At 35.7% G+C, this 20,000-nt stretch overlaps 1 protein-coding gene across 1 annotated transcript; it reads right to left on the bottom strand.

The window, feature by feature from the left end:
- Positions 1-2,197: 2,197 nt before the first annotated feature.
- LOC113074207 (tubulin-specific chaperone A-like) lies at positions 2,198-8,853 on the bottom strand. Its single transcript, XM_026246963.1, has 2 exons — positions 8,650-8,853; positions 2,198-2,396 (listed from the first exon to the last, which is right to left on the bottom strand). The coding sequence occupies exons 1-2, from the start codon at positions 8,700-8,702 to the stop codon at positions 2,213-2,215; spliced, it is 237 nt and encodes a 78-aa protein (XP_026102748.1). The 5' UTR covers positions 8,703-8,853; the 3' UTR covers positions 2,198-2,212.
- Positions 8,854-20,000: the final 11,147 nt, after the last annotated feature.

The raw sequence follows: 20,000 nt of genomic DNA on the forward strand, positions 1-20,000 counted from the left end.
CACACTCACACACGTAACACAGTGTGAAAATGTTAATGGAGGCAGTGAGAAGAGTAGGTCATATCAATGCTAATCGATCGACGACGGTTTCTATGGAGGCCATTGCCGTGACAACATTACTAATGAACTGAAATGAGTGTGTGTGAAACCTCACTGAGCTGCGGCTGGCGGGAAGATTTACTCTGACACAAAATGGTAGAGGCTTTAAAAAACACATTTATCGAAACTCACACAAACAGGAGATGCCACAGCGAGGGGGGGGGTCACAGATTTGTTTGATGTTAATTAATGTGGCCCTGTCATCATCTACTTTCTCTAACAGCACACAGTTTTCCTGAACAGATAGTTCTTCCATGTCAAGGTGTCCAGTGCTTAACACTGACCCAAAAACCTGGAAGCTGCCTGGACACAAAAATGTCCTTCTATACAATATTCACACTATACAAACTCACCTTCTGGTTCCCCAAGACGCAGATGAGTTTATTTCATCACAGGAACAGATTTGGAGAAATTTAGTATAATATCACTTGGCCACCAATGGATCCTCTGCAGTGAATGGGTGCCGTCAGAATGAGAGTCCAAACATCACAATAATCCACACCACTCCAGTCATTCAAGTGTTAACATCTTGTGAAGCAAAAAGCTGTATGTTTTTAAGAAACAACTACCATTACATGGATATTAACTTAAACTACTGTCTGAATCAGGGGAGAAATATGCACAGATCAAGCAACATTTACATGTGGAAACAGTTTAAAAGAGTTCTATACAATTATGTTGGGAGGGTTTTGTGTGAGAGGACGACATGGGATAGACTTTTCCACTAAAAGAAGCGTTACCATGCATTATGGACTCATGGGACGTTAACTGATGGACTGGAGTGGTGTGGATAACTTGTGGATTATTGTGATGTTTTTATCAGCTGTTTGGACTCTCATTCTGACGGCACCCATTTACTCCAGAGGATCCACTGGTGAACAAGTGTTGTGAGGCTAAGTTACTCCAAATCTGTTCTGATGAAGAAACAAATTCATCTACATCTTGGATGGCCTGAGGGTGAGATCATATTCATTTTAGGGTAACTATTTCTTTAACAGTGCCAGTGAGTTCAAAGCTTTCAGGTGGGTCAACATCTGAAACAGTGTGTGCGTTTCATATTCTCACCAACAGTTGTTGCAGTTCAGCGTGGGCTATGGCTAAACGACGATGGCAGTCAAGGGATCATCATTCTTGACTCTTGCAACACCTCCATCTGTTGAAGACACATTTAAGAGACTTTACTGGCTCCGTACTACGGACTAAACTAAAGACACCTTATTTTCACATAAAACCCCGGAACATCTCTCTTATTCTGAGAGAGCATTTTATATGTCTCTATTACTTCATCAAGCATTTGAAGGAGCTCACTGGAAAACGCCTGTTGTAGTGAGTATGTAAGTTCTTGGTACCACCTCCATCAATATCTAATTTGTAATGACTATCATTATATATGAAAATGTGTAAGTCATGACAGAATTGTACATCTTTAACACAGAGCTATATATGCATTCACTCCAGACAGAAGGTGAAGAAGACAAAGAAGCAAAAGAGAGAGAAGAGAACATGGGCCACTACTCCTTGAGAATCTCTAAATTAGCAGCATGTGTTTGTTAATTACAAAATCCTCTAAAGTTACATAACGTCATTAATTTTGCATCAGCACATTAAAACTCATTAAAAATCGGCCTGATTTCACCCACAGCGCTGCCACACTGAATCAGCTCGGTCTCTTCCACCGTTAGCAGAGCAATTCCTTCAACACAGCAGAACAACCAAGTGGTCCTGGCAGTATAGCGTTCAGATATTAATACTGATGACTTACTCTCTTTACAGTCTAAGAATTCTCTACGATCCAGCCAAATGCTAAATGTGACTAACATTGACTTCAGCGTTGCTGGTCAGTTGGCTGGTATCTTTTTTATAACAATACCAAAATAAGCTCTAAATAAATATTATGATCTTTTCAGTGAAATATTTACCATCATGAGTTCATATGAGGTGCCTAATTTTTGGTGTTGTCGACAATGCCAAAACAATAGAATAGTCTAGTACATACTATATGATGCACAATGAAACGGTCACATATATTTTAATTAAAATAAAAAATGGATCCCTGAATGGAGTTGCCTACTGCTGCATTTTCCATCACTTTTGGACCCCAAACGTAGTACTTTTATGGTTCTATTATTTTATGAGTGAGTCTCAAGTTTCTCAACAGAGCTGTTGTTTCAGGTAGTTTATTCTTCTTACCTGTTTCTTGATTAAAATACTCATCTCCTGCCTCTGCCTTGAGACGCTCAATCTTCTCTTCCTGCTGCTTTGCCTCCTTTATGTACAACACCTCCTCTTTGGCCAAACTGAGAGAGAAGAAAAACAAGAATGAAAATAGATAGTGAGAGGTGAGTTTTACTCAAAAAAAAAAAATTCAATACTTGTTTGTCGATCCGATGCTGTCAAGTATTTACCCCATGAAGTCAAACAACTAGCCAACTTGGAGATCTCTCAAAATACAAATAAACTACTTTTAAGGGCCTAAAATCAGAGAACCAATTTTAAATGTCTTGATGTTTCAGATTACTAACTTTTTTTTTTTTATTGCATTTTACACTAATAAAAACAATGCAAGTATAGTTCAGTAAGGTTGATAAACATAATACAACAAAGATGACAACTAAAATGCAGACAATATTCTGGAAATTAAATACACTACCATTTAACAGTTTGGGGTCAGTAAGATATTTTTTTTTTGGGGGGGAATTAATACTTTTTATTAATCATGACTGCATCGAATTGTTCAAAAGTGATAGTAAAGTCACTAAAATGTTTCTATTTTAAATAAGTGCTGTTCTTTTGAATTTTCTATTTTCATCCTGGGAACACAAATATGAAGCAGCACAGCTGTTCTCAACACTGAATGATTTCTAAAGAATCAAGCGACAATGAAGAGTGTAGTAATACAAAAATTTTAAGTACTAAATTACATTATATATTCAAACAGAAAACAGTTATTTTAAACTGTACTTATATTATACAATAGTACTGTTTTCACACCATTTTTGATCAAAGAAATGCTGCTTTGGTAAGCATAAAATATTCTTATCTTAATTATCCCAAACTCTACAAACTTGTAACAACATGAACTGGTGAAACACACTCAGACAAAACAAATGCAAGATACTAACAGACTTCTTTAAGATTCCTCACAAGACTAGAACCCATTAATGGAACACCTAGCTATATATTCTACTGTAAACACCCTTTCCAAGTCTCTTGTCTTCTTCCTCCTTCTTAAAGACATGTACTGTCAATCTCAGAAAAGCTGCATGCTTGTTAGCCATGGCACCAACTGCATCAGCTACTTCCTGATCGCTATGCTAATCTGTCTCCGTCTCCCTCACACACACTCACAAAGACACTGTACTGCCCCTACTAGGATTAATTGATCATCAATTTAGTCCCTAATTTGGACCAAGTCAGGTGGCAAATGGGCCACTTTTGCTTGATTGTTAGTGAAAACGCAGAGCGAGTACATTGATAAATTTTGATTATTTATCAATTATGGCCAAATGAACTAAACGCACTGAATAAATTTTGCGGCCTGATTGCCGTAATGGAGTTTGAAAATATCACTATTGATAATGATTCTAGCTAATAGCCGCTTTCCGTCTGCGGCCTGCTCGCTTGTCGGGACGACATGGCGTTGCGGAATTCATTTTTCATAAAATCAGCCGTGTATGTGCGTGTGTGTGTGTGTTAGACAGAGAAAGAGAGAGAGAAAGTAGGAGACACTTCTCCATTAATCAAACATACTGCCAGCCCGGGCTGCATGCCGTAAGACTCATCTCTGCCTGTGACAATATGTCATATTTTACGTCAATTACGCTGGTTTTAACAGGCTTCAATCACAACGCCCTGGTGCAATTCACAACATATGCTCAAGGTAAGGCTTTCTCTGTTATGTGCACAAAAATGAGACCGCAGGAAAAAGAGAGGGGGTGCAAGCATTGAGGAAGCCAGAGGGGTGGAAAGACCGGGGTGTAGCATCATTTTAATAAAAGTGAGGGACAGGCTAATGAAAAAGTGTCATGCTGATGTTAATTTCTTGTTTCTGCGGGGTGATGGGGGAGCTGCTTATAGCAGGGGCGGAGCTGGGCAGCTGTAAATGGGGCTGCCAGGGCTGCTTCCTTCAGCTTAATGGAAAAAGCATCTCTCTGGAAAATAGAGAAAAGAATTAGACTCGACACACATTCTCTCCCCTCTAATACTGTATTTTTGAGGTGGCGGGCTGGCGACGAGACCCGGTGACAAAAGCAAATTACGTCTGTCATTTTATTAAGTGCATCCGCTGAGCTAGGCCAGAAAACAACGACTGGAATACATCACCAAAAAGAAAAAAAAAAATTGGGTAGTACGGAGACGGTGGATCGAGAAGACGACGACGAGATGTGGAATTGGCAGGTGGTTCTTTTAGACCAACACCATCCTGCTGTCAAAGCCAAAACGGAGAGAAAATTCTGTAAAATATCGAATTTCTTTATAGGATGAATGTATTGAATTTGGTGAGACGTTTGGACTAAATGCTTCAGACTGAGCAGAGAACACTATTGAGTTGGCATGAGATCTTGACCGCTTCATAGGGCATTTCAGGAAGCCCCTGGAGGCATTTGAAGACGTGGAGTTCAGGGATGCAGCAGTATGAGAGGAGCTTGACCTGAAAGGGTAATTAACTGACATTACATGCACCCACATGTACTGCAGCAGCAGGTCTTACAACATGTAGACACGTCACCTCAGGATAACTCTTCATGGCCCTGCATCACCAAACAGTGAGAGAACAGGAGTCACTGGTGGAAAGATGACCACTTTACAATATGTCATTTAATAAAACTGTCCAGCAGCAGTTTCACAGAAACAGTGTGGTCACACACAAAAAAAAATTACAAATAGCAGTGCCAGAATCTCTGGCATAACCACGTTAAAAATGCCACTTACAGTACCATACCGTAAAAATGTCTCTGTAAACTTACAGTAGAAAAACATTAGATGTATGCCAGAAATTCACCTTAAAATACATTGACAATATTTCAGGTATTACAAAATGACTGTATATTTTACAACTACTATTTGTGTATTTCATTTAGTTTTGTAATGTTTAGATACAGTAATCTACTTGAAGCACCAAAATCTGCATTGTACCTTAAAATGAACTGATAACTGCCATGATAATACTAGCTCTTGTACTACAAAAGCCACGTGATAAAATTCATGATAAACTCATAAGATAATGCAATATCTAATTATAACTATCCTGTTATAACTAAATAACAGGAAATTAACAAAAATAACCTAATGTACATTATTGATAGCAAAAATAAGAATCAAAATTGTCTATATAAAATATAATCATGTGTATTGCCGAAGGCGGAATTTCTGTTTATTTATTTATTTTTACATCAAAAGATTGTGTCATTTGTGGTTTTTATTGGCAAAAACCATGAATATGCAGTTATAATGTGATATCTCATTGTATACACTAATGTATTTTAGAGTCTGTACCGCCGCTCCCTAGTCACAGAGTACGCAGTTTGGTTAGGGCACCAACTCTCAGTGAGGAAACCATCCCAGTTGCTCAAAAAAACCACCTTGACACGCCATTCCCGTATCAGCACATGCGACCGCACGCACCTCATGTTTGCTCATCAATGCAAATGATCATAACTGATGGACAACTATGCCAGTTTAAAGAGATCACCAATCCGCTGCCAAGAAAAACAAAAAAGAAGAAAATGAAGCCCATGCATCACTTTCAGGTGCATTCATAATCCTGTGAAACTTTTTTGGTGTTTTTTTCACCACCACCAACTCGTCCAATATTCTCTCGGAGTTTCCATGTTCCTTACGGATATTAGTCATGGTTTTAACACAACGGTCTTGCCATGGAAACCATAAATTATCAATGGTTTTGTTACTTCTAATAATAATTTACAAAGTATTAAGATAAAAAAATTTTGTGGTCATAAAAACAAACCTAATACAACAACAGCCTTTTAAATGACTTAAAATGCATTATATACAAACAATGAGGCAACCATGCTGAACTTTTGACCCCTATAGGAGGATTTTTTTATTTTTTTAATATATGATATTTAATATTTATTTAATATGATATTTGAGGGAAGGGGCACAACAGCAGCGGCCATTTAACCAATGAACACATTTTAACGGCAGCATTTTTCTGTAAAAAAAAAAAAAAAAAAGACAAATCAGATCCTGAAATATTCTGACGACATTTATAATTGATAAAGCATATTAACAGTTTTAATTTTAAGCATTTGGCAAACACTTTTATTCAAGGTGACTTACATTGCATTCAAGGTATATCACTTCATGTATTCCTTTGGAATTGAACCTGAACTTGGCCATTGCTAGTGTAACGCTCTACAGTTCCAATTCTGCTATTTTTTTGTCAAACGTTGGACATTATATTCCCCATGTTCACAATATTCCAAGGAGCCTCTGTTTACACAGACTGGATAGTATTTCAAAATAAAAAATTATATTTTATCCTATATTGACAGTATCAGGCATCATGTTTTCCTCATATCAGCACTGGCTTTCATTTTAAAAACATAAGACAAGATTTGACCATACAGAACAAAAAAAAAAAAGATCATCCATGAGCCAAAAGCAGGTGAAGACATAAAGTGAAGCTAGTGCAAACATACAAACCGACTTAAAATGAGTACACCATGTGACCATCAAGCAGCCCACACCTCACGGGCCTGACAAATGAAGAAATGCAATTCAGCAATACAGCGTTCAGAGGTGGACAAAATCAATTATCTGACCTGGAGCCGAGAAGGCCCAGTCTGAGTGAATCGCAGAGGCCTGTGCTCGCATGGGGAGAGAATCTGAGACAAATCTATAGAACCTAAAGACCCAGCTGAAAGAAAACAAAGCAGCTCGCACCGCTCGAATCAATACCAAGGCTGGGCCATCCACATAGAGAGCAAAAAACAGATGGGAAATCCAGAAGAAACATGTCTGAGACACGAACCATGTGTCTACCATTGCTGGGTCTGACAGCGGGAATGTTCCATCATAAAATCATCAATCGACACCAACAGTGCCCACGACGCAATAAGCAAATTCAGCATAAATGAATTCAGACACCAAGACGTGATTGGTCCCTTATGTGAACATCAGCTGAGTTTGACAGGCTGAGTGTTCGGTTCTTATTGCTGCACGGCTCATTACGATGTTGTCTCCTGTGTTGGCATGGTGTGAGAGTTGTTTCCTAACCCTCTCTCTTTCTCAATCCCACAGAGAATCATTCCCACACTTCCATTACCAGCCCTATCAAACAGGCCCATCTCAATCAGGCCCTCATCTGGTCAATCAATGCAAACAGCAGTCAGGTGGGGATTGAGAAGAGATAAAGGAGGGGTGAGGAGAGGATAGGATGAGCCAAGATCAGAGACACTCACAGAACACAAATGACCAACTTTAATACCAGTCTAACATCTGTTAAAAGCTTCTACAGTCCTGGTTATACTGGGGACTGTAGGTCGTTCAGACCAAAAATAATCAATGTCATTGGGATCATATGTAGGTCACAGGTCATATCTGAAGCTACAAAGTTTGTGCTTTCATCCTAGATTAAAAAAAATAAATAAACTAAAACTATAAAATAAAACAAACAAAAAACATGTGTTGTGTGTGTGTATACATATATATATATATATATATATATATATATATATATATATATATATATATATATAAAAAAAACTTAAAAATAATATAATTCAGTATTTAGTAACTTTTATATATTTTAATAAGCACAGATAAAAATAGCATATTTTATTTTTAGATTAATAATATCTGTTACGCTGAATGACAATGGAACATTATTTTACCTTTGTATTGACATTTTAACAAAATATATTATTGTTAACTCATACAATATGCTTTCTATGTATATAAAAATTTAATTTGATGTGTGCACTAAAATGGGACGTCTATCCTTTGATCCATTTACACACACACACACTCAAACATAAAATGCATTAAATACATATCTTCTGTAAAACACATACATACATAATACATATAAAACATAATTAACTTATTCAATAATCAGCAATTACATCTTCTACACGACTCAGAAATCATATTACACCATTCTTGATTATGTTTAATTATAGGCCAGACAAACACACACACACACACACTGTCTGACAGGGTATAAAAATATTTAATGCATGTTGCATTAACACAGCCTCAAATTCTTCATTCAATCCCTTATTAAGATGCATTTGTCATTTCTATTATGTTGGACTCATGAACTAAACACATAAAACTAATTTAAATCAACAAATAACACCTATGAGTTGCATAACATGTGCATTCACTGCACTGTAAGTGACCGGAATATTCAGCTTCTGGATAATGCTGAAGCAGCTGCCAGAGCAGCGGGCTGTATTTACAGCTTCTGCCTAACGAGGACACTCATCTGCGGCGTATGCCAGTAGAGGGGCGCGGTGAATCCGCGGCCTTGCGGAGGTGACATTAGCACACTTCAGAAATAAGATTTCTTAGCTTTCTTACCGTTTAACCACCCCAGTCTTGATTTTAATTTGCCGTATTCTTGGATCCGCCATTGTTCGTGTTGTTTGAAACAGTGCAAACGGAAGATAAAGCGGATAAATATGTTTATAATAAAAGACGCGCAGCCGAAATTAGCCTGTTAGCATAGACGCACCAACACAACAGAAAATGTACGCAGGCGCAGATGAAGCAGAGCGAGCGCGTGACAGTCCCAAGATCGACTCATAAAGCAAATGTATTTGTTTATTTATTTTTACTACATTTCATAATGTTATTTAAATAGGCTGTTTGCCAATAAATAATCGATAAAAATAGTAAAAAATTATAATAATAAAACAAAAATAAAAAATACCACCAGCAACATAAATGTTCATTGTAATTAGCAGTGGTAGTTATTTTAAGTAGGCTTATCTATGAACGTCATGTAAATGTCATAGTGTACATGTACATGTACATACAGTAATCATTCAATAACATAAATAGTATATAAAAGTACCATGGTATTATGTCTTTCTTAACCTTTCTTCTTTTACTGCTGATTATTATCAATGAGTTTGATATTTCTACACGCTAGCCCATATAAATCATATGCAGCTATTACTAATAATACAATTAAACATTAAACAGATCTATTAGTGAAAAAAAAAAAAATTACAGCATAACTTATATCACTGGCCTTTCTTATTTATGTATTTTACTATTTATGGGGACTTATTAGGTTAGGCTTGAAGTGATAAAATACTGAAAACTATTTCAATAATAGTAATTCTACTACTACTACTACTACTAAATAATATTATTAAAACACTTATTTAGTAATAGTTACTTTATAATTGTAATTGTAATAATTACTTAGAATGTTATTACTATTGTTATTTTAGATATTATTATACATATTTTACATGATTATGTTTTATTATTGTTAGTAATTGGACAGATAAGTTTGCCATTAGTTAGTTAAGTAATAATAATTACTGATAAATAATAACTATTGATGTAATTAATTATAATTTATATAAAAAAATCATATTTTAAATATTTTGTAATGTTTAATTTGTTTTACCTTATTATTATTAGTTTAGACATTACAAATATTTTATTATTATATTATAATTGAGTGGACAGAGAAGTTCTATAAATATTATACTGTATAATCACATTATTGTTGTTGTTGTTGAAATCGCTTTAGTGTTATTCGGGTCACTGCTCTTGTGTTGGGCTCTGTGTGATCTACTCCTCCCAGCTCCTGGAAGCAGAGTGGACATCATAGACACCTCGATTGCCGGAGGTAATGTTTTAGACTGGAGCAGGTGAAGTGAGATATGTCACACGTGTCAGGAGTTGTCAAACTGTAGACATCGCGCGGGGAATGATGAATGTCATCACCGCTGGAGCCCACGCGCAGAGACACCCGGGTAACTGAGAAAGACTGCGCGCCCAGCAGTACTGTCCAGTGAAGATTGAGACGCGCGTGATTCATGATCATATCACTAAATCGACTCATTTACGGTTATTGATCATAAAAAAGGGTCAGGTGTAGCAAAAGGAGAGGATGCCATCAGGACAGAATGCCCTTGCACTGGCCTGCAGTCCATTACAAACCAGAAGAACAGCATTTTGTAGCATAAAAATAGACAGAAACATATAGAAAAAACATTATATAAATAAAAGTAGCTACATAGGTAATGTGTAGCCTATGCTATATGTACATTTATGATCTATTCTGGCTGTATGAAATATACACCTTTTAGACTTCATCCACTAATTGCAAGGCTGAATTAAGCTGTTTCCTGTGAATGTGCGAAACTTCCGATCAGTTACTGTGTTTATATCCACCTTTTTCTTTTTCTTCAACACAAATGTAAGCCTTTGGGCGGGTCGCCATGATTTTGCCAAGTAAGACATGTTCCTGGATCAACATCTTTGATGATCCTGGATCAACATTATTGTCCAAAAATATAAATTTAACCCAACCCCTGCCCCTAAACCTAACCCGACCCATAATTTACCCCGATTTTAAGCCTAAAACCAATATTTCTTGAAAAGTTAAATCTCAATTCTGATTGGTTGTTTGGAATGTTGTTCTAGGATCAACAAGGATGTTGATCCATGAACATGTTGTACTTGGTGAAATCACGCTCACCCCTGTGGGCGAGACTTCTGGTTGATTAGCCGCTGTAGGAAAATAACGAGAAGAATAACAACGTGCATTAAACGATAAAGTTAACTGTTTGCACTACAAACTTATGTTAATAAAAAATAATAATAATAACGTAAGACACGCCAATTTTCAGGATCAAGTAGCAAAACGAACTGTTTTGTACAGCTAAAAATAGCTGGATATAGATGAGACTGGAAGCTAGACCCATAGAATTTACAAATGACTGCCCCCATTTTTAAGGCAAGAATAAGGTGGATGGACTAGAAAAATAACTAGAAGAATAACAAACTGCAGTAAATGGCAAAAGCACTAGAGACCAGAATGTTAATGATTATGATAATAAATTAAAATAATATCACAACAAATACAATTTTGCAGTATTAACCTGCATAACAGACTGTTTTTGTACAAATAACAATAACGAAGCCGTAGACACAAGAAGTGTCTGCACATCCTAGTTAGAAATGGCCACACCTGCACAATAAGGTTGGCCTACAAGGTTCTATTCTATTCTATTCTATTCTATTTTAATGTAGATTAAAGGATCAGCCAATTTAAACCCTTATTATTATTTTTCGACTACATCAGTGACTGTTATAGCCCAGGGAATCAATTTTTATCTTGTTTAAAAACATCCAAAGCAATGTAATCAAGTTACATTTAACTTTTATTTTAAAGCAGGTTTATGGTAATAAACAGCAAAGTAAAGTGCTATTTGCTGCAAAATTAATTAATTATGAAACAACTTAAATTTCACCTGTAAAGCATTTCTACAGAAAACAACAGTGTCATTTAATGTTGATGTTATGCTAACAAGACATATTTATGCATTCTATCTGATGCTGTATGGAAAATATATGGAGATATAATTTTAACGTGATTTATGCAGTAATATCTAAATGAACAGATTTTATTCAAAGTCAAAAATACTATTTAATATGAAAAAAATCCAAGGTCAAAGGTCAAGAAATTGGAGCTCCTTTTTAGTACAGATTTAGTCATTATTGACTGGCAAAGAGCTAAAATGGTGTTCAGACTCTTTGATCGGAGTGGAATGGTGAAATAAATGCAATCCAATACACTGAAAATTTCCACAAAGCTGCTGCAATTGAGCCGTATGCTCGCCATTGATATTGTTTACCACAATAATCATTCACTGTGATTCCAGCTTCTGTGCCGTTCATTCAAAAATCACCGTGCTTAATGAGAAACCAAACCATCAGGTTTCTGAATTCCCACCATTTTATGTCCGCTTTTATCGCTTGGACACTTCTTTACAAGGGACCAGAGGGAAATAATTGCAGGCTTATTAGATGATTTCTCTTTAATGAAATAAATAAATAAAATAAACCGTCATTTAACTCCGGTTCAAGGAGGTTAGAAGGAGAGAAAAAATACTTATTCATTCGCACTGCTACCGGAACGACCTAATGATGTAGGATTTCAGATTTGTCACGCCTTAATGCGATTCATTATATCTAAAAGTGACTTCAAAAAGCCTAGATATTACCTTGTCTAATACATTTTTCTTCCCCGCTGACACCCTGATGAGGGGCCACCCGTGCTCCGGTCTGAGATGACAGCCATTATTATTATCTGGCCCTCGTGCACACGCTTCTAAAACTGGCCCCTGAGCTGAAAGTTAGCATGACGAAAAAGAGCTGTTTTTCTTGCTTTCCCTCCTCTTCTTTCTCAGACTCGTTGATTATTGGTATTTTCCTAGTTTTCCAAACTAATAAGTGGCACTATCAAGCATTTGGAAGCGCCCAGAGAGCCGCAGACAAGCTGCTGGGCCTAATTGATATTGAGCGAGTCGCGGGTAGGCTGAACGGGGCCACTGCTGGCTAATTTGCAGTTTAATCAGCGTCAGTAATGAGAGCGGCTGATTAGCGCTGCCTGGAAATAAAAGAGAGTTACAAGGAACGTCTGTCAGAGTCCGGTGATAATTCAGGACTAATTGTGGTGATTAAAGCAAACTGGATGACTTTGGAGTTTTCAAAAGCAGTGTGTGTGTGTGTGTGTGAACTGCAGTTGCTTTCAACAAAGGCCCCCCTTTCTAATATTCAATTAAACATTTAATAATGTAAATCAGTGTTCGAGAGCATGAAGAATGTCTGTCATACCAGACAGTATATTTGATCACATAAACCCAATAGTGGCCAACTCATTTACTGACACACTTGCTCTTCCCTGCATTCGGATCTGAAGTGGTCCACACAAAACAAAGCAGCGATGTGCATCTGTTTCCGAACACTGAGTTTTATGTTTGTTTAACTCAAAAGCACTCATCATGGGAATTTATGTCAAAACACTGCTGTGTTTATCCTTTTATACCCTTTGTATTGATCAAACGTGAACTAAAGACGTCAGGTAGTGCTGTAAATCTTACATGATAGTAGAACTTTCTGTGTGGAAAATATAAAGGATTTACAACACTAAAAACAGCAATGTAAGCTCTAGTTTATACTTTGATTTAATGCTAATGCATGTTAAATTAAAGAAGTGGTATTTTCTGAATCAGCAGGTTCTTGGTTAATATGATATATAATATCACTATATATCATCTACAAGGAATGGTTCTCACAGCCTTTTTTTCCTACCCGATCCTGCATTCTTTTGGATCCATGAAAACTGTGTAAGCCACAGTGAAGATTTATGTATTATTTGTTTCCAACTGTATTTGAATTCAAATATTTAAAATTAAAAGTGAAAGGGGGAAGAGTCTGAATTATTCAGGACAAGTAATGTTAATTCTATAAAGTTAATTATTTTAATGCGAATTGAAATTGAGACTTATGATCGCTGTTATGATTATCAATGTTGAAAATAGCTTTTTCTACTTTCTTTATAATGTTTTTGTGGAAACTGTTTTAAATGTTTATTTTAGAATTCTTTATGTATAGAAAATTCAAAAGGACCACATTTATTTGAAATATTATTATTTTGTAACATTATTGACTATCATTTCTAATAAATGTAATGGCTCTTTGGTTGAATAAAAGTGCAAAAAAAAAAACATTCTGAATGAACCAGTTTCCATCACTTACAATAGGAAATGCTAAACAGCATATTAGAATAAAATATTTAAATGCATGAATGTTTAAATTAGTGTTACAGCCCACCTCAATGCTCTTTGTACCTGCCACTAATTTGCACAGTTGTAGATTTTTAAACTGTTTTAATTTGAAACAATCAAATATTATACCACAATAGCAAGAAGAAAAAAATATATAATCCTCCTCAGTTCTGAATCAGGAAAATATCAACACATAATTTTCTTTGTTGCAATTTTTCAATTTACAAATTCTAAATGAAAAACGCAGACGAGGGATTTTTCTTTCTGATATGTGTGTGTGTGTGTGTGTGTGGCTCCAAAAACGTCAGAATTTTCAAGGCCTTCTTATCAAACAAAGCTGCTAATTTCCTTCTTTTTTAAAAGATCATTGATGGTCTGCACACTAAGTGCAAATACTATGTATTCCTTGAGATGTGCCTGGTTACCCCTCCGGAATAGTAAATGTAAAATTAGTGAGAATGTGTGTATGAACGCTGTCAGTCAATTAGCGTTCGGGAAGCGAGAAGCCGCTGGCACCTGCTGCCATTCATCCAGAGCGCTCTCTCTCTCTCTCTCTCTCTCTCTCTCTCTACACTTCAGAAGAAATAAAGTTGGAAATATGACAGATACATAACAGACATTTCTAATATCGACCTGCCATCTTCTCAATTCCACCCAGACCGGGTCTACAGGAGAAAAAATACACAGTGCACAGTGTGAATTTAGGTTTTACATCTGTTTCAGTCAGGAAGAGAAAACATATAATATCCTCTTCGGATGTTTTACACACCATCCACTAACCTTGTTTTATTTGATCTCAGTCCTGCTCCTGGAAAACCCCAGAGCTGCACATTTTGGGGCCTCCCTCATCTAACACTCTCACCTCAGGTCTTGAAGCCTTTACATGCCCAGTTTTTATGTTTCTGAAAGATTATACTCTTATGCTTACAAAGGCTGGATTTGTTTGATCTAAAATAGGGTAAAAACAGTAATATTGCTCAATATTATTACAATTTAAAAACTTTTTTTTTTTGTTTTTACTGAAAAACATTTTAAAATATAATTAATTCCTGTAATGTGAAGCTGATTTTTCAGCATCATTACTCCAGTCTTCAGTGTCACATGATTCTTCAGAAATAATATGCTGATTTGCTACTCAATATTAATAAATTATTTATTCTATAGTAATAATGGTCCTTACTATAACACATGCTTATTTCAGGATTCTTTGATGAATAAAAGTTTAAAAGAACAGCAGCTACTAGAAATAATCTTGTATAACATTATAAATACAGTTACAGTAAATTTTGATCAATTTAATGCATACTTATTGAATAAAAGTATTATTATTTTAATGTTACTGAGCGCAATTGTTGATAATAATAGGAAGGGTTTCTTTGATCATCAAATCAAATTAACATAGATTTCAGAAGGATCATGTGATCACTGAAGAGAATGACGCTGAAAATTCAGCTTTGCGTCACAGGAATAAATTACATTTTGAAATGTATTCACATAGAAAACTGTTATTTTGAATTACACAATATAACTGTTTTTACTCTGTTATACAGCCTTGGGAAGTCTAACAGTCTCCTTTTGTTTAAAAAACATACAAACTTTTAACCAGTAAATCACTGTATAAATAAGCTAAATGTGCAGCGTTCTGGGGTCCTTCAGAAGCATATGTGGGATTTCGTGGGTTGTCTGTGTCATGCCGGTGTGATTTGGTTCATTGTTTTACTTAATAAACTCATACGGAGGGCTGGATATACCATGCTTTTATTCTTATTGTCCCGCATGACCCCGAGTCTTTCACGGCCGGCTGTGTAAGCTGCTGCCGGGCGGATCGATAATCCTCTCGGGGTTTATCCATACGTGCTATTCTAATGTCAGAGAGCAGGCCCCAATTGATAATGATAAATATTTTGCCGGAAGATTAGGTGAAGAGAGCGTGTCGTGGAGGAGCTCTATATTCCAGCACCGCTAACCTCTGGCTCCACGCGGCGGATCGGGACTCATCCATCCGTCTGTCAATGGCTGTCTTGTTGAGAGCATCAGTGAGTAAACACGGCGGACGGGGACGGCGCACCAGCTCTCGACAGAGACCCCCAGCGGACGCCCCCCTCCCATCCTCCGTCCTGCTGTTCCCACTTTGTCCTCCATCAATCACCGGCATTGTGTCCTGGATGTTAGATAGAGTCACTTAATATCCTCTTCTTCATCTGTCCGCTCCGGCGGCACATGATGCACCTGCGAGAGCCGAAGGACGTTGTGTACGGATGGGGGACGGGGACCCAGGGACTGGTACCCTAAATGTGTGTGTGTGTGTGTGTGTGTGTGAGAGAGAGAGAGAGAGAGAGAGAGAGAGAGAGAGAGAGTCCAAACATAACCTGATGTAAACACAGACATATGCATGAATAAATATAAAATGAAATAATAACAACTGTAAATTGTAATTAAACACCTGCTCCTCATGGACTACAAATGTTTTGGGGCTCCAAATTAAAACATAAAATGCTATAATAATAATAATAATATTATTATTAATGATGATAATAAAATGTTTAATTGTTTAGTTTATATAATGCCTTTCTGCAAACTCAATATCTGTTTACAATAAAAAAAGTATTTAATAAATATGATTAAATGATTAAAAAATAATAAAATGGTAGAAGTCTAGTTAAATAATAATAATAGTAACATTATTAACCTGCAAATGTTTTGGGATGCTAAATTTAAACCTAAAATGCAATAATAATAATACTTTTTATTTTATATAGTGGCTTTTTACAAACTCAAAGTCACTTTACAATACAAAAAGTATTTTAGGTTTTAATCGGATATTTATAGTCCATAAAGAGCAAGCTTATATGTTTAATTACTTGCCATTTAAAAATGCATAATGCAAAAGGCCTTTGTGATCTGCTAAAGTATTCTTTCGAAATATATTAATTTGGCAATATAAATGCATTATTGAGTTAATTGGCTGCAACTTGTTTAAATCCCATGTTGCTGTTAAAATATAAAGGGAAAAATAAAAGATGTTGACTTAATTGTCTCAATTTACAGGTATTTAAAAACTGCACAAAATAAATGCAAATAAAGAAAGAAATCAGCAGGGTGTGTGGATTCATAAAACAAGTTTACTAAATAAGCCAGGCTTATTTCAGTTAGTCTGACTTATTGTCACTTGATTTGGTTTCATAAAGTAAATTTACCATAACTCAAGCTCAGTCACTCTGCTGGGAAACTAACCTGGTCTGGAGCAGGCTAACTGTTAAGCTAAGCTGAGCTCCTCTAACTCTGACCAATAGGAATGCAATGATATTACCCCTGACACTCTCACATGAGACTCTGAATTAATTATCAGTCCTAAAATAAAGGTAGAAATTGCAACTTAAATAAATTAAATTAAAATGTAGGCTACAACTGACTGTAGCTTTATGTATTGTGTCAAAAAAAAATTAAGATATATGAAAACATTTCAGCCTTTCTCTCTGCTTTTATGACAGCTGTACCTTTTGTGGTTATTAGTAGAACATTAAAAATATTAAAATCTAAAATCGCTCCTTAAAGCATTAATAACACTAAATTAAAAGTTAAAATCACTTGATTAGAAATGACCACAGAATACAAGAAATACACATCAACTAATTTGATCTAGTAGCCTAATTAGGGCTGTATAAACCAGCTTACATTTCATTTACAGTTAATGCTATCATAACAATACACTTAACCCATATGCAGGATTAAAATTCTACGTGTCACATTTAATGTCCAACAACAAATATTTGATAAGAATTTATATTTTACTCGAAATGATTGCACTATTATTCTATTGCGTTCCATCTGTTTAGTGCGCATGCGCGCAGCAGTGCTCGTTCACTCGCGTCAGTCTCATCCCATCCCGACAGCAAAATGAATATATTTTCACGACTTTCTATCTATTTTCATGACTTTCTAACGTTTACATAAAAATACATGTAGTGTCTTTCATGAAATAGCCATCTGACCCGACTGAGGTTTCCCGCTGCGCCTCAATATTGACTCCTACAATTAGCATCAATATCAGAGCCATTAGTGATCATATTATTGCGGGATTGAAATCAAAGTGAATTCATAATGACTACAGCAAACAGCACGACACGGTTAAAGGGCGGAGCGATTTGAAAAATAGCCCTTTCATTTCATAAAGCCTGCTTAACAAATAATAAATTGACCTCTTAATAAATGGTGCAATGTTCAAACCCAGAGCAGCCGCTTAACTAATTAGGATTAAATTCCAGTATATTAGAACTCGCTAATTTGTCAATTAAAAAATACTTAGCGACCATGGCATTGAATTAAACATTAGACATATCTGAGAACCTCCCTATCTCAATGCATTCCCTTGTAAAAATGACAAAGAAAAAAAAACCTTGTGTGGCATTAATTGTTTCGTAATTATATATATTCTGGCTCTAAATTCGCTGCACTGTTTTTAATAAATGAAGAGATTCTATGAGAAAGGAAACGCTGTAATACATGTTCCCAGACTTCATCAGCGTGATTTATGGAGTTAAACAGTCACCTCTGAATGATGGTCTTTCATGTGCCCTCCGAGTTTAAGCCCCTGTTTAGAATGGAGACATCACCTTCCCGTCCCGGCCCAGTATTTATTTATGGAAGATTTTTTGACAGATAGGCAGCGCTGCCACGCGTGGATGGCCGCCCTCATTCCGCGCGCGGCTTGTTTACAGCGTCAACACCATTCCCACGGATTAAACAAATCACACACACATAGACCTAGAACAGGGGAGCAAGACAAACGGCCTTTCCACAGATCACCTTTCTGGCCTTTAGATATGAAGACCCTGAGATTTAGAGCAAACTAAAAAGTAGTATTTAAGTCCCCTCTTACTAAAAAATGTGTATGTTTAATTATTTTAATAAGAATGATGGTGATAATGTTATTATTATTATATTCTTACTGTATGAATATTTTTGTAATACACAATTATATTAATGCATAGGCCTTTATTTTTAATTGTATTATATAATAATAGTAATAATCTTCATATTATTCTTATTATATGAATATTTTTGTAGAAAATGTTAACATTCATTGTTACATGTTTATGCATCAACCATGATTAAAAAATATTATTATTCCTTAAAACCTTTTTTTTTCTTTTTTTTTTCAGTATAGAAAAATAGGTTGTTAAAAAAATAGGCTATTTAATATTAATGTTATCAACTTATTATAATAACACATTCTTCATATTGGTATGTTAATTACATACTAAAAGGATATTTTTGTTCAAATGATAAATTATGCTTTTTATAATAAAAACTTTCATCATCATCATCATATTTTTATTGTATGAAAGACATACTATACAAATATTTGTGCAACCACCACCACAACAAATATCAAGCAAATATCATGATGTAAAAATATAAATATGCCTAAAAGCTTTTTTGATGCAGTCAGGAGAATATACTATGCATTTTATAATAATAACAATAATAATGACATACCACTGTGTATGAATGTATCGGCTATTATCATAATGTAAAAATATACTTTTTTTTGGCTTCACTTTAGAAGAATAGGTTATGGGTTTTATAATTATAATAATAATATCCAAAAAACAATATTTTGTCTGTATTTAGGAGGACAGACAGTGGGCATACTGGTGTCTCATTGGCATTTCACAGTAAATGTGCACGGCCTCTGCTGCGGGAGATGTGAGGAGGAAACGCATCCTATCTGCTTCCATCAGATTTCACGACAGTTAGAGCTGCAGTTCATGACACATAATGTAATAGCAATGAAAGATTTCCACTGAACGGAGGGAGCCTCTCGAAGTAGGCCTAGATCAGGAAAATATTGTATAAATTTCTCTCTAATTTATTTCATCATTCCACATTAGGGACATATGAACTGTTCAAATTCGATAACAAGTACTCAGTTCAGTTCATTATGTAAGATAAATTAGACTTCGATAAAAATGCAGCAGTGCACAGTGGTTCCTTGAATGAAATGTAATTTGTGCGAGAATTTGTTTTATCTGTCACAAATATTCCCAATTAGCGAGTCTAATTATTTGATAGTTTCTGCAATTATGGCCTGAACTGGTGGATTTGGAACAG

This window comes from Carassius auratus, unplaced genomic scaffold (genome assembly GCF_003368295.1).
Source record: "Carassius auratus strain Wakin unplaced genomic scaffold, ASM336829v1 scaf_tig00013897, whole genome shotgun sequence".
In the NCBI taxonomy this organism is placed as follows: Eukaryota; Metazoa; Chordata; class Actinopteri; order Cypriniformes; family Cyprinidae; genus Carassius; species Carassius auratus.

Coding starts and splice junctions, on each gene's coding strand:
- LOC113074207 (XM_026246963.1), bottom strand. CDS start 8,702: ATGGCGGATCCAAGAATACGGCAAATTAAAATCAAGACTGGGGTGGTT. Junction 2,397..8,649: donor AAGACTGGGGTGGTTAAACG/GTAAGAAAGCTA, acceptor CTTCTCTCTCAG/TTTGGCCAAAGAGGAGGTGT.